Source organism: Asterias rubens, chromosome 20 (assembly GCF_902459465.1).
Source record: "Asterias rubens chromosome 20, eAstRub1.3, whole genome shotgun sequence".
Taxonomy (NCBI): Eukaryota; Metazoa; Echinodermata; class Asteroidea; order Forcipulatida; family Asteriidae; genus Asterias; species Asterias rubens.
The window spans coordinates 3,097,159-3,110,680 of NC_047081.1; the positions used below are offsets into that span (position 1 = coordinate 3,097,159).

General features: G+C 38.1%; 1 protein-coding gene across 1 annotated transcript; it reads right to left on the minus strand.

Annotated features, from left to right (window-relative positions):
* Positions 1-304: 304 nt before the first annotated feature.
* LOC117303687 (serine/threonine-protein phosphatase 2A catalytic subunit beta isoform) lies at positions 305-8,988 on the minus strand. Its single transcript, XM_033787955.1, has 7 exons — positions 8,732-8,988; positions 6,481-6,690; positions 6,043-6,216; positions 3,447-3,536; positions 2,006-2,167; positions 1,110-1,228; positions 305-481 (listed from the first exon to the last, which is right to left on the minus strand). Exons 1-7 carry the CDS (start codon positions 8,831-8,833, stop codon positions 409-411), a joined length of 930 nt encoding a protein of 309 aa, XP_033643846.1. The 5' UTR covers positions 8,834-8,988; the 3' UTR covers positions 305-408.
* Between the last annotated feature and the right edge of the window lie 4,534 nt (positions 8,989-13,522).

The following is a 13,522-nucleotide window of genomic DNA, read 5'->3' on the forward strand; positions in this document are numbered from 1 at the left end:
TCATTGTGTGAAAGACTGTCATTCTTCAGGTTCAATACTGGTATGTAAACGAAATACCTGAATACAACTTGACAATTTTTTTTATAAATAATGCGATTTTTCATTGCTCATCATAAACCAAAGTGTGAACTGGTGGGAGAGACCCGGTTAGAAAATCATTAAAGATATAACAATGCTATAACTGAACTTTATATGTTGACCATTTCAAGACGCCAAAAACGACACTTTGGCGCACCCATCGTACGATTGCTTAAAATGCGCACAGCGTTCTTCATATACACACCTACACACTATACAATCATTGAGGGCATTTTTTGTGTTTTAAAACTGTACCTTTGGCGAACTCTTTACATACACAGTAATGCTACTAAAGACAACTCACAATTTTTTTTGTAGGGGATTTTTTATTTACAGGAAGTAGTCTGGTGTACGTCTGGTTACGTGGGGTTCTCCTCTTCGCGGTGCTGGGTCGAACTGTAAACTGTGGGTGGGAACATATAAAACAATCAATCAATAACTACCATGGAATATTTGTTTAGCAAGTTCTGAAGTCGCCGGGTCCAAAGTTTAGACTTCAGAACTTGCAAAATACAAGTTTGTGGGTTCGAAGCACTGATTTTACAATGACTAGAATAATTATTGTCATCTAGCTACTGAGTCATAATTTCTTGACTTGTACAACTCATAATCATAGACGTTAAAACAATGTTTGTATGAGAGAGATATTTGCCAGCTTGGTGTTTATATCCCCTTGTGGGTGTTTATTGATTTCCCTTGACTTGAAGGTCAGCTAAAAATCATCTAAAACGTAAAATTGTATGAGTTCTTGTATCCATTGTACTATGCGCATGAAAAGGAAGGAAGCTACAGTTACATATCACGTGAACACACATAGTGTTGACAAATCCGTAGCTTTGCGAAATCTCTTTATCATAGTCGGGGGGAAAGAACCATGCAAGGAATGAAATACCTTCAACAAAATTGGGGACAGTGAAGAGTTTTCAGTATGGGAGTGTTATGAGTTCTCAAGGTTCCAAAATTTGACATTACATGTTGCAGTATTTTCCATAGTTTTATAAACAGATATCTGAAATAAACAAAGCACTTACAAGGAATATTTTAGTGCGTCGTCTAACTCCATGATGGCGGCTTGATTCCCGCATCGGTAACAGTAGTTAGGAGCGCTGAAAATTGTGACTACATTGCGATCATGACACCAGTTATAACCCTGTAGGGAGACAATCAATAGATTGTTATACAGATTGCTTGTTTCAAAGTCACAACCTGGGCCTCAAATTAAACTCGAGGCTCGTTAATTAAACTCGTTAATTTCGGTATAGCTTTTGTTTTCAAATTTCTATACATTGTATTACTGTTAAGTTATTTGGCATCCCTCCTTCATTATTATACTCATCGATATTATTTTGTTTTCTACTGTATGCTTAATTTGTTATTGTCGACATGGAAGATAAATGTACATTGATTGATAGTTTGATTGAAGGCACCCACACCAATTGCCTTGGTGCCCTGTGCTTGTGCTCAAATGCCCTTTGCAAAGTCCCAATACAAATTTACATGTTTATCATCAGTGTGCCCCTTACCAGAGCAAAATGCTGGGCCCTTTCAAGGACAAAGTTCAAGGCCTGACAACTCATCAACATTGTTGGTCCGTTTAGCGTAGTGGTATCTTTCGTCGCCTTCCACCTCTGGGACCCTGGTTTGAGTCCCGCTTAGGCACTATGTGAATTGGGTGTTCAATCCATACCCAACTGCATGGTTTCTCTCTGGCATAATTCTCTTGATTTTTCTCCCACAAATAAAACTGAAACCTCCATGGGGTTCTTGGTTTATAAACATCAAGTAGACAAACCTGTAACTGTCGCTTGTATGTTTTATTCTATCTTTCTTTCTAATTTTGCCTCATCTCTGCATTATGTTGAAAAAAACAAATGTCCCCAGCTTAAAAGTCTAATTGAAATTGTGCCCGGTTATTGATAATACATACCTCCATGACCAGTTGATGAGCTCTAGATATCAAAGTCAAGCCGTTCATATGATTGAAATTTTCCGATATGTCTTGTCCGAAGGTGTAGCCAGCACCTCTAGGTGAGATGCCCCAGCCACCACGGTCATCGGGATCAGACCAGAGGAGGTCACACATAGGACCCTGGAAAGGAAAATCACAAGATAGATATCATTAGTATGATAATCAGGGATGAGATTTGCAAAGTAAGACATTTTCGAGGTTTAGCTGCAGGTTACGCGAGCAAATCCATGAAGGTGAATGTCAAAAAATTTTGTTTCTAGGTGATGTCGTCACTTTGGGCTTATTGCATGCTCACCTACGACGTCTGCGTGCACATTCGTACCCGTAGTGAAAAATTGTAACTTCACGTATGCTAAAACAAGCGATTTTAACAACACAATTTTGTGCAGCTAAATCCCCTAAAGGCCGGGTCCCACTACAGCGATAACGAGAACGATAACAATAACATCGAAAAGAGAACACATTCCATTGGTTGAATGAGCGTGTGCGTATTCTACGCGGAGCAATTCAACCAATCGCTGCAGTGTGACTCAGCCTTAATCCTGAAAATGACTCGTTGACCTTAGTTTCCCATTATTCTAGACTAGGCTCCTCATTATGTTACAACTCACGCGGTTTACAGACTCTGCGCATCGACAGAAATACACAACTACGGGTTTGGACATATTGTGGACTATTCCATTCACCTTTTGGTGACTGCTTAACTTCTTTCAAGAAAATTTTGAGAAAGCACATGCCTAAATAATTGGTAAATTTTTAAATAACATGCATGATATCTGGCCATTTGAAGAAAATAGAAGCATTTAACCGAGTACAAGGGCTAACGTACATGGCTATTTTAATTTTAATCAGCTGGTTTCTCTCATGGGCAAAAAAATCAGAAATGAAGTCGGAAGAACATCATGTCTGCTATAACGACATGTAACTTCTCAGTTTCTGTTCTGCAATGTTTATAACAGGTTTATTTTTCATGTATACATCCGATAACACAAAACATGACTAATAAAGAAGTGTATCCACAAGAGGGCGCTGTTTTAGCATGATCACAGACTTGGGACCAAGTCTATGGACGTGACCACCAAGTCTATGGACGTGACCGTTCTCCCTCCACAAACAAAATGTCAGCCATTTTGTTTTCGCTTTGGCGACAGAATGTTGACAGTTTACGGTTTTATTTTAGACCTTTCCGAGATGAAAAAACACAAAACATGACTACTCTCTGTGACTATTGTCTAAGCTCTACTACCTGACTGTTGTATACCTTTAATGGTGTCTCCTTTATGCATCTTCCTCTTTTGTGACATGGATATGTACAAGGAAGTAACATTTGACCTCAGCCATGAAACGTTTTTTTATATATTTTATCCTGAAAAATTCACATTAAAAATATTTAAGTTACCTCATGAGGAACTTCCTGTAGGCGATCCAGTGCTCGGATGTGGTCCAATGTGTCAATAGAGGGCGACAGACCACCGTGAAGACAGAATATCTGTATCAGTCAACAACATAAGTAAATTAATCAATAAACGAAGAAAGAAAAAAAATGCAAGGTTATTTAAAATTAATATTCTTTATCCCTGTATGCAAATTTAACACCTATTATACGAGAGAAATTAAGCAGATGTCGACAAAGGCGAAGGTTGAAGTAATTTTAATTTTAGTGGTGGGCTCTTAATTCACTAGACCGATCCATTAAGCTCCGCCCTATTGCATATTGACCAATCACAACGCAACGAAGGTCCGACACTAAGGTCCGACATGCGTGCGTGTATGCTTGGCGCGCTCGGCAGAGTTGTGCAAAAAGGCATTGGAGAGCCCAACGTGTTCTTGCTCACACGTGCGTCGTGGGCGGAGCCTACTGGATTGGTCTATTCAGTCCACCAAGGCAATCTATTCGACAAAATTTGGAGATGGGGCCATCATTGCTGAAGGGCAATCTGGGGGAAATCTGTGCTAGACAGCACAGTGTATTTTGCTCAGAGTGCTCGGCGAATTATTTTAGTTCTGGCCCGGCACCATCCATCGTGGCTACAACACTGGTGCTTAACTACTTATTGTGCCTTAAAGCAGTTCTATGAAATAGGGCCACGGTACCGAGTAGAAACACTAGTATAGACAGATCTAAGGGAGCACTAAAATAAGCTTGGGCGATATCACGATATCATCAAATATCGCGCTATTAATTTGGAAACGATTTCGATATGGATCGATTTGGTTTTAATCGAAATATCGATATATCGTGATATACCGCGATATCGATTAAATATCGCAATATCACGATGTATTTCCTAGCTGAGACATCTTGCACCCCATAGGTTTGGAGTAAAACCAGAAGAGTAGGTCATTATAACACCTCTTATGCTATGACTGTCTCTTCTACAACTTTCACTTGGAGTTTGAAGACTTAGGCCGAACAAAAGAATAGTTGTGTTTCCTATTACACTGTGGCAGGAGAATAGGGTAGGTAGGTAGGCAATAACTTTTTTTTTTGCTTAAAGTTTTTATGGCTCTGAAAATTAGGGTAGGCTAATGTTCCGATATTTTTTTTATTTTGCGCACTCAATTGAAAAACTGACCGTGTCAAATTTGTTATGTAAATATCAATAGTCCCTACATGCAGTACTGTCTATTCACTGATTTGTGAATACATGTATCTGACTTAATTAACACCAATTGAAATTGGATGGTTTGAGTACAAATACAAACACAAGAACATGTAACCATTCTTTCAAGAACAAATAACAACATGTTTTTATTGCAGTTTTTATGTAAAAGTAAATGAATAAATATAAATATGTGAGGTTTGTGGAGACACCATGCTAGATCCCTTGCAGCAATGCGAAGACTCCCCCTGTCCCCAGCTGTGCCGCCATGATGCTGCAGCGAAAAACACTATTTATTTTTACATGCGGTGCCGTGACACACACAGTACACGGCATGCACAAACACACGCCGCACGTACACACATAGTACATGTTTGGTTTAGATGTACATGTTTATGTATATTTACATACTCATGTACAGCACATGCATGCAACGAAAGGAGTTGAGAAGTCTCGATCGATTGCGTCTCGGTGGGGCACCATGCTTGTGTTGACCCTTGTCAAATATTTTCAAAAACACTTTCCTCATTTATATGAATGTATTCTTAAGTCATAAAAACAAAATTGCAAAAAATAACTTTTCAGAAATTGCAATGCTTGACCCCCAACTTTATCTGCAAATAAACGGAGTGACAAATTTCTGAAAACACCCCTGCACTCCTTTTTCGACGAGCCCAAGTACGTCACAGAACCGCGCAAAAAAAGTAGTCACGCAAGTTCAAAATTCCAATGCGCAATGTTGGAAATGTGCACATTCTCGCAGGTAAAATGTTTTAATTTGCGTAGGCACGTCTTCAATTTGCGCAAGTGTTGCAAGCACACTTCTAGAATATATAAACACAACAACTGAATTTGTCGAGAAGGTCCTGGTGCGTGTGGTGTGTGTGTGTGGACGGACGAAATCATAACGATCCGAAGGACGGGACGACACGCGGCGTGCCGGTGGGTACAACTGTACGTACGATTGAAGTGACTGAATTTGCCGACGGAGTACTTTTGTAGGAGCTAGCTCACGAAATTACGTGGTGGTACGATCGAAGTGACCAAGGTACGAAATGGAAAAGGTTTGAAGTGTCCGACATTCATGTTTGAATGAGTAAAAAAATAAAGGAAAAAACGAAGAAGAAATCCAGGACGATGTGCACAAAAATGAGGTTTAGGGTCGGCACCATAAGATTTTATTTTATATCGTTTTTACGAATAAAAAGATGTAGGGTCGGCGTGATTTTCTAGGGACGGTCGGGTAACCGAAAACACAACTATTATTTTGTTCGGCCTTATGATGTCAAATTCAATTAATTGCGATTATATCGAATATCGCGATATGTTGTCGGCGATATATCGTGAATAAAATAAATCGGTATCGCCCAAGCTTACACCAAAAGTACATACCTGACCATCAACCAGAGCAGTAAGGGGAAGGTAATCAAAGAGATCGGTGAAGTATTTCCAAACGTTGGGGTTGCCATATTTCCGTAGACACTCGTCATAGAAACCGTACACTTGAGTAATTTGTCGACTTTCATGATTTCCACGCAAGATGGTGATACGCTCCGGAAACCTCACCTTGAAAAAACAACAACACATTTAACCCTTAGGAAAAAAGTAGGGAAACCTTTAATGAGCACAAGGGCTGACCTACATGTGTATGCATTAATTGACTTTTATGGGTGTTCAATACCTATTTTACTGATTTTTCTGAGAGCCAAACAAAATGCAAAATAGGCAAGTAGGAAGAATATCAGGCTTGTAATATGTACTTATTATGGGGAAACCATGAACAATTTCTCATTCATTTACTAAGGTTCCAAACAGCCTAACTTGACTCACCTTTAACGACACTAGTAACGACACTGTCTCCACTGAGTAGTAACCACGATCCACGTAATCGCCCATGAAGAGATAATTTGTGTCCGGGGATTTCCCTCCGATTCTAAAAAGCTCCATGAGATCATGGAATTGACCATGGACGTCTCCACATACAGTCACTGGACATCTTACTTCTTGGACGTTAGACTCTTTCGTTAAGATTTCCCTAGCCTGTAAATAACAACACAATAAGCATTTCATAAAATCAACCCCAATATTGAAATCAACATTAACACTAACAGGGCTCGATTTAAAAAAAAAAACCTGTAAAACCGGAGAACTTCAGTTCGTAATTTGTAGCAGAATTGAATTTTTTTCCATGAGAAAGTATCAAATGTATGTATGCAAAATGTTTCCATTAGAAGATCCAAGATTAAAATAAATAAGAGTATCTCATTTGTGAAAAAATTGCAACAAGTATGGGCAAGCATACTTCGATACTCTACATACATGTAATTTAAAGTTATTTATTAGAGTAACACTAAATATTTCAGCACAGCATTCACCATTAACAGTCATCAGCTGACCAAATGCAAGTTACCACTAGGGCCACTGATTTTCCGTTTCAGAAAAGTGCAAATTCCGTTTGACAAAAACATGAATTCCGTTTCAGGCACAAAAAATTCTGTTTCATGTTTTTTAATTAGATAAAAGGTTGTTTAATACCCAGGGATACACTTATACACATAAACTTGCACTGCAGACTTCCTAAATGTTAATTTTAACTGACATTTTTCTAAAAAACACTGGCAAAATGTTTTATTATTATTTTTTATTAAATTGTGTCTGCTGATCCATGCAACAGGAACATGTAAACAGCCGTTGCACTGTATCTGCAGTATCAACGCACATGACGTGATAGACTTGATTCCAAGTCTAAAAACTGCAGTTGTTTCTCTGCATCAGCCACATTGCATGCATTGTAGGCTAATGACGGAAGTGTATCCACAAGAGGGCGCTGTTTTAGCATGATCACAGACTTGGGACCAAGTCTATGGACGTGACCATTCTCCCTCCACAAACAAAATGTCAGCCATTTTGTTTTCGCTTTGGCGACAGAATGTTGACAGTTTACGGTTTTATTTTAGACCTTTCCGAGATGAAAAAACATTGTATGTGTTCTTCGTCACCGTGGTCAAGTGGTTAGACTGCAGGATTTGCAATCACAAGGTTGTGGGTTCGAATCCCCCAGTTAACCGCTGATTTCACTATGACTAGAGAATAAATATTGTCGTCTAGTTATTGAATCACAATTGCTTGATTTGTGTAATTCATAATCATAGACGTTAAACCAATGTTTGTGAGAGAGATTGGCTATTGCCAGCTTGGTGTTCATATCCCTTGTGGGAGTTTGCCGAGTTCCCTTGATGGGAAGATCATTCCAACAAACAAACAAACAAACAAACAAACAAACAAACAAGTGACTCGTGAGAAGGTACGAAGTGTCTTGTAAGAAGTCACTTCGTACCTTGAAAAGGTACGAAGCGTCAAGGGTATGAAGTGGCAAAGGTGCGAAGTGTCCTGACACCAATTCAAAGTGTTGTCAGATGACAGAATGATGTTGATATTTAAAAAACAAAAAAGCGAAGTAAAGGAAAAAGACAATTTAAATTTACTTAGCCAACCACTTGTTCCTCGGTCAATGAACAAAAATATACATCTACCCGACACCGCGCCAACCGTCCGGTATAATTTTGTTCGGCCATAACAACCGAGGTTGGCATGGCTGGTCAACTCAAATTTATAATCAAATGTAAAAACTAAAAAGATAGTTTTTGTTTTTGTCAAAATGAGTAAAAAAAAAGAGTAGGCCTAGCACTTGTTTTTGTCACCTTTTCTAAAACTATGAGGCTATTGTCATTTGAAAAACATGAATGGTAACCTTTTATGAAGAATATTTAAATTGACATGTGAGGGCCTAGCCCTAGCTAGCTAAAGCTAATCATGCTAGCTAGTCTTCTACCTCCATGGTCTTCCCAACCAAATCGTCATAGAAAAGTCAAATTAACAAAACATGTCCAAGAATGCAAGATGTTTGTCAGAAATTACAGTAATGCACTCAAATAAAACCAGATAATAATAGAATCTAAAGGTCAGGCGAAGCATCAACATTTTCACATGAAAAACAAAAACAGTAGGACGTTATAAAAAACCAAAACGAATCCAAAAACGAAACCGAATGACGACTTGTCCAAAAGCGCAGGTGACCCACCTTTTCACATAGCTGTTTGACTTGATTTTCCTGCAACTGTTTGCATTCGTTTAGCTGCTCAATCCACTGGTCCAGCTCCTTTGCATGCGTCTTGTCGCCCATTTTGGCAGATTGTAAGGGTTCTTTGATTGTTATTACACACTTCTGTTCGTACGAAACCAGTGTAAAAACAGCAAATGCAGTGAAATTTCGATGAAGAAAAAAAACCGTTTCAAATGACCGGTACACTGCGCAACCGACGTGAATGAGTGTCAAACAAAAATGGCCGCCACATTATACGAGCACTTGAGTGACGTCATGACCAACCCGCCAAAGACTGACGAAATAATCCGATCATTAAAAGGTCGGGTACCCTTCCATAAAATGCTAACAATCGTGCGTAACGGGCAGGGATTCATACCTTTTTCACGAAGTTTTTTTCAATAAAGTTTGCACTGTGCGACACAATATTTGTCTTTAATATCTTTGACATGAATCATAAAGCTTAACAAATTGTTATCAACAAAGGATGATGTCATTAACAATGGGTGTTTATATTTAAAATAAACGTAGAACTTCTTCAATTACAGGTAGGGTAGGTTAGCCTAAAAATGACCCCTTCAAAGAAATATGGTTTCCTGAGAAATGTTTCTGCATGAAACGTTTCTCAGATTGTGTATCCAATTACGGATTATTCTATTCCTCCATGGTAGGCCCTAACCACTCCACATATTATGCAATATTTATAAAAAAATACTTCTACCTTTTGAAATTAAATGTTCACACAGGCTAGTTTGTTGTCCTAGCCTCTATATGATTCAAGGCAACCGACAACGGCAACACCACTTAGTTCTTTTGTCTTTTGTTTGTTGCATCGGGATGGGCTAACAAATCAGGACAATCCGCTTGTAAATAATTGTAAGGCCGAAGTTCTGCCATGTTCTCTGTGGTTAAATTTGGCCATTCTTGGTGTCCCTTTAAAGTTGAATACCGCCCTCTATTGATCATAAGGCGCATTTTAATTTGCGGCAGAAAGTGTTTTTTGCAACAACATAAAAAGAGCAAAGGCACTTGGGTATTTTCTTCTTCTTAAAGGGTAGGGCGCCCCAGGGCGCCCTTATGAGGACATTTTTATATTGCAACATTATTTCATAGAGCACCAAGACAAGGGCCTTTTGAAACAGAAAATTGCCTCCATGGAGCATCAGGGATGAATTTTTGAGCCTTTTGTAAAAGCACCAAAAAAGAAATGCCTTAGGAGTCATATTCATTGATATCCTAATTCCTTGGGTCAGTCATGGAGGAATAAAAAACTGACTCGGTCAATCTTCCTGGGCACTCGGTCAATCTTCCTGGGCACCTTGGCTCGGTTAAACTAACCGCGCGGTGTGGGTAAGTTACCTGTCAGGAAAACTACCCAGGCTGTTCGCACTGGACTTAAAATGGGTAAGTTACCCATTGGCTCGGTTAGTTTGCCCAAATTAAGTCCAGTGCGAACACGGCTTAAGGCGCTATTTGGCTTTACTCAGAGAGAAACCCCTCTTATCTTATCTAAGTACGGAAATGTACTTGTAAAAAGCAAAAAAATGAAAAAGTGTACATGAAACTCTACAATCCCTCAAAACAAAGGAGTAAGAAAGCATAGCGGACACACCAAATATTCGCAGAACTATTTACACATTTTTTTTATTGAAAACATTGTTATTATTAACAAAAGGTAGTTACTGTTTTTTAAAATTTTCAGCCTAAAGTCTACGTTTGTTTTAAGTAGTTGATAAGTTATATACAGAGTTATTCAATACACCATTTTGAATGTTCTTCACATGAAAGAGCATACAATCTTCTTGTATGATTTTTTTTTCTTCGATATTGTTTGTTGGCTATAAAATAATCTAACATTTCTACACATGCTCACATCAAAACTAAAATAAATAAAATATTGGGTTATAACTCCTGACAAACAGTAAACAGATGTAAAAATAGTTGGCAACATTTCCTTTCCCAGAAAAGATCTGACTAACAAGTAAATAAACACAGCCGAAATAAAGCAAGTTTCATGTGGACATTTTGAGTTCTTAAGAAAAAAGAAGTCAACTTGATATTTCAAATTTTTCGATTGAACTCCACTTGCAGATAGAGAAGACTTTGTGTAAAGTAAAATAATAATTGTGACTATATTGTTGTTTAAATGCAGATTATTAAGGTGATATTGTAGGGAGATTACTTAATAATTTAACTAAGTCTAAACAAAACATTTGTTTAAAGGTAAAGGCAGTGGACACTATTAGTAATTACTCAAAATAATTATCAGCATAAAACCTCACTTGATAATGAGTAATTGGGAGAGGTTGATGGTATAAAACATTGTGAGAAACGGCTCCCTCTGAAGTGACGTAGCTTTCGAGTCCACGAATTTGATTTCGAGACCTCAAGTTCAGAATTTTGAGGTCTCGAAATCAAGCATCTGCTGAAAGCACACAACTTCGTGTGACAGTGGTGTTTTTTTCTTTCATAGTTATCTCGCAGCTCCGACGACCAATCGAGCTCAAATTTTCACAGGTTTGTTTTTTTGTGCATATGTTGATATACATCAAGTGAGAAGACTGGATTTTGACAATTACCAATAGTGTCCAGTGTCTTTAATATACATTATTTGTTGTTACATAGGTACTTTGTGAAACCACAGCTTGAGCTTGGGCATGGCTCTGTCCTCGTGGCTTGGTAACCATGGGCATTTAGGAATTGCCGCAAACATCTCAATTTATGAAATTACAATCAATATCCCCTGACAATTACATTTGATATTTTCCTCCCGGAAAACTAATTGTAAGGGAAAAAACTTGTTAACTTATCTGACATGTTTATTTAGTTGGTTCAACACAAAAAGTTTTCCCGACATGTTTGGTTGAAAAAAATAACCAAAAAAGGAAGTTAAGATTTATACTTGGAAATTTACCCACATTACTCCATAGCCCATAAAACCTGCATCACAAATGTGTCTGAAGCACTGAAAAAACTCGCTGGGCATAAATTAACAGGTTACCTGCCAAAAAAACATCAGATTTTATAATGTTGTGACTAGTGCACTAATCATTTTAAGCTTTTCAAAAACAAAAGTCCAATCAGAATTTGTCTGTGCTTGGGGCCCAATTTCATAAAGCCACTTCAGCAGAAAATATTGCTCATTAATTTTCTACTCGACAGAAATAATCAGGATACCAGTCACAAATTGTACATGTGACCTAGTAGTTTGGCTTAAGTTGTTGTGCTTTAAAGTGCTAAGCCACTTTCAGTACGAATGCAGCTCTTTGAAGTTTGGCTCCTGGTGTATGTGGAAGTACAACGACCCAAAAACAATAATGAGAACAAAGTTCATTAAAAAAAAAAAAACGCAAGAAGGCAACAAGGAAAAGAATCGTCAACAGCCTTTCTGGATCACCTAAACAACTAGGAAAGTAATGTGAATGGTTTTTCTGAGCAACCTTACAAGCAGCTGCCCTTACACATGCAGTGTATTGTCAAACGCCACTACAAAATGTACACATGAGGCCTATTTGAAACCTGAGGCTTTGGCAGCCATCCCATGCTTTAAAAAGACTGAGATTCGAAATGGCTACAAGTAAGTGTCATCAGAGCCTCAGTCAATTCGAAAAAGATCCCAAACCATATTGACTACAGACCCTTTGCACAAAGAAAACGCACTTTTACACACGCGCCTATCCTGTCGGCCATTTTGTGGAGTCAAAATGTACACAAAGAAATTGAGTCCAAAAATGGTGCTAATGGTAGATGCGCATTATGTGGAGGTGCGCTCTGCGTTGCGCGAAGAGACAACACCCTAAAGTCACCTTCTTACAAAAACACTTCAAAAGTGAAGTAAACGGTTTTGTTGTTTCGCTTCTTCCATTTACACTATTGTACAGGAGATGGTCTCCAAAGATAGGTAGAAAACAATATCAAATCATTGGTGCATAAAAAGGTCATATCTGTTTTTGGAAATAAATTAGTCAAGTTTATATAATAGGGAAAATACCTGTACAGAGTTAAATTTGTATAATAATAAAAAAAAATTGGCACAGCGCTATGTAAACTGTGACTACTATTTACAAAACAGGTTTAAGTAAATAAAAACAATTTAAACAATACAAAGTAATATTTTCACATGCTTCATCCCGCAGTGAAGTGAATTGAACTCAATTATTATAAGATTGCTAAGCACGCTACGTTTCATATAGCATAGAAACCAGTTACCAACTAATATATCATGAAATTGTGATCGAGACAGGTTTCCTGCAAACAATGTTTTGCTTAGTAAAACAATATTTCTGCTAAGCAGATCCATTAAAACCTCCAGTGACATAGAAATACCATTTTCTATATGGTTGATTATTGAATAGCAACCGATCACAAGGTGTCTTTCATGACAAAAACATTTGATAGATGGATCAATCACCAGCCATCGATTTCACAAAACTCTTCTTAACTTAAGACTAATCTTAGGAATAAGGACGAGTCCCAACCCTGCACTGTAGCATGCGGACCTCAAGATTAATCCTAAGTTAAGACGAGTTACTCGTCCTAACTTGAGATAAGACGAGTCCTAACTCTTTGTGAAATCGACGGCTGGACCAATTTCATGGCTCTGCTTTCCATTAGCAAATAATGTAAGCAAAAGGAAGCAAGAAATTTCATGCTTTCGTGAAGTGTATTTCACAGGTTAGCAGGGAAATTTTGCTTGTGTGCATGCGTACTCTATGTAACTTGGCATTCTTTGTTTACGCAGCTAGTACAGAAATTCAGTGCTTGCACAGT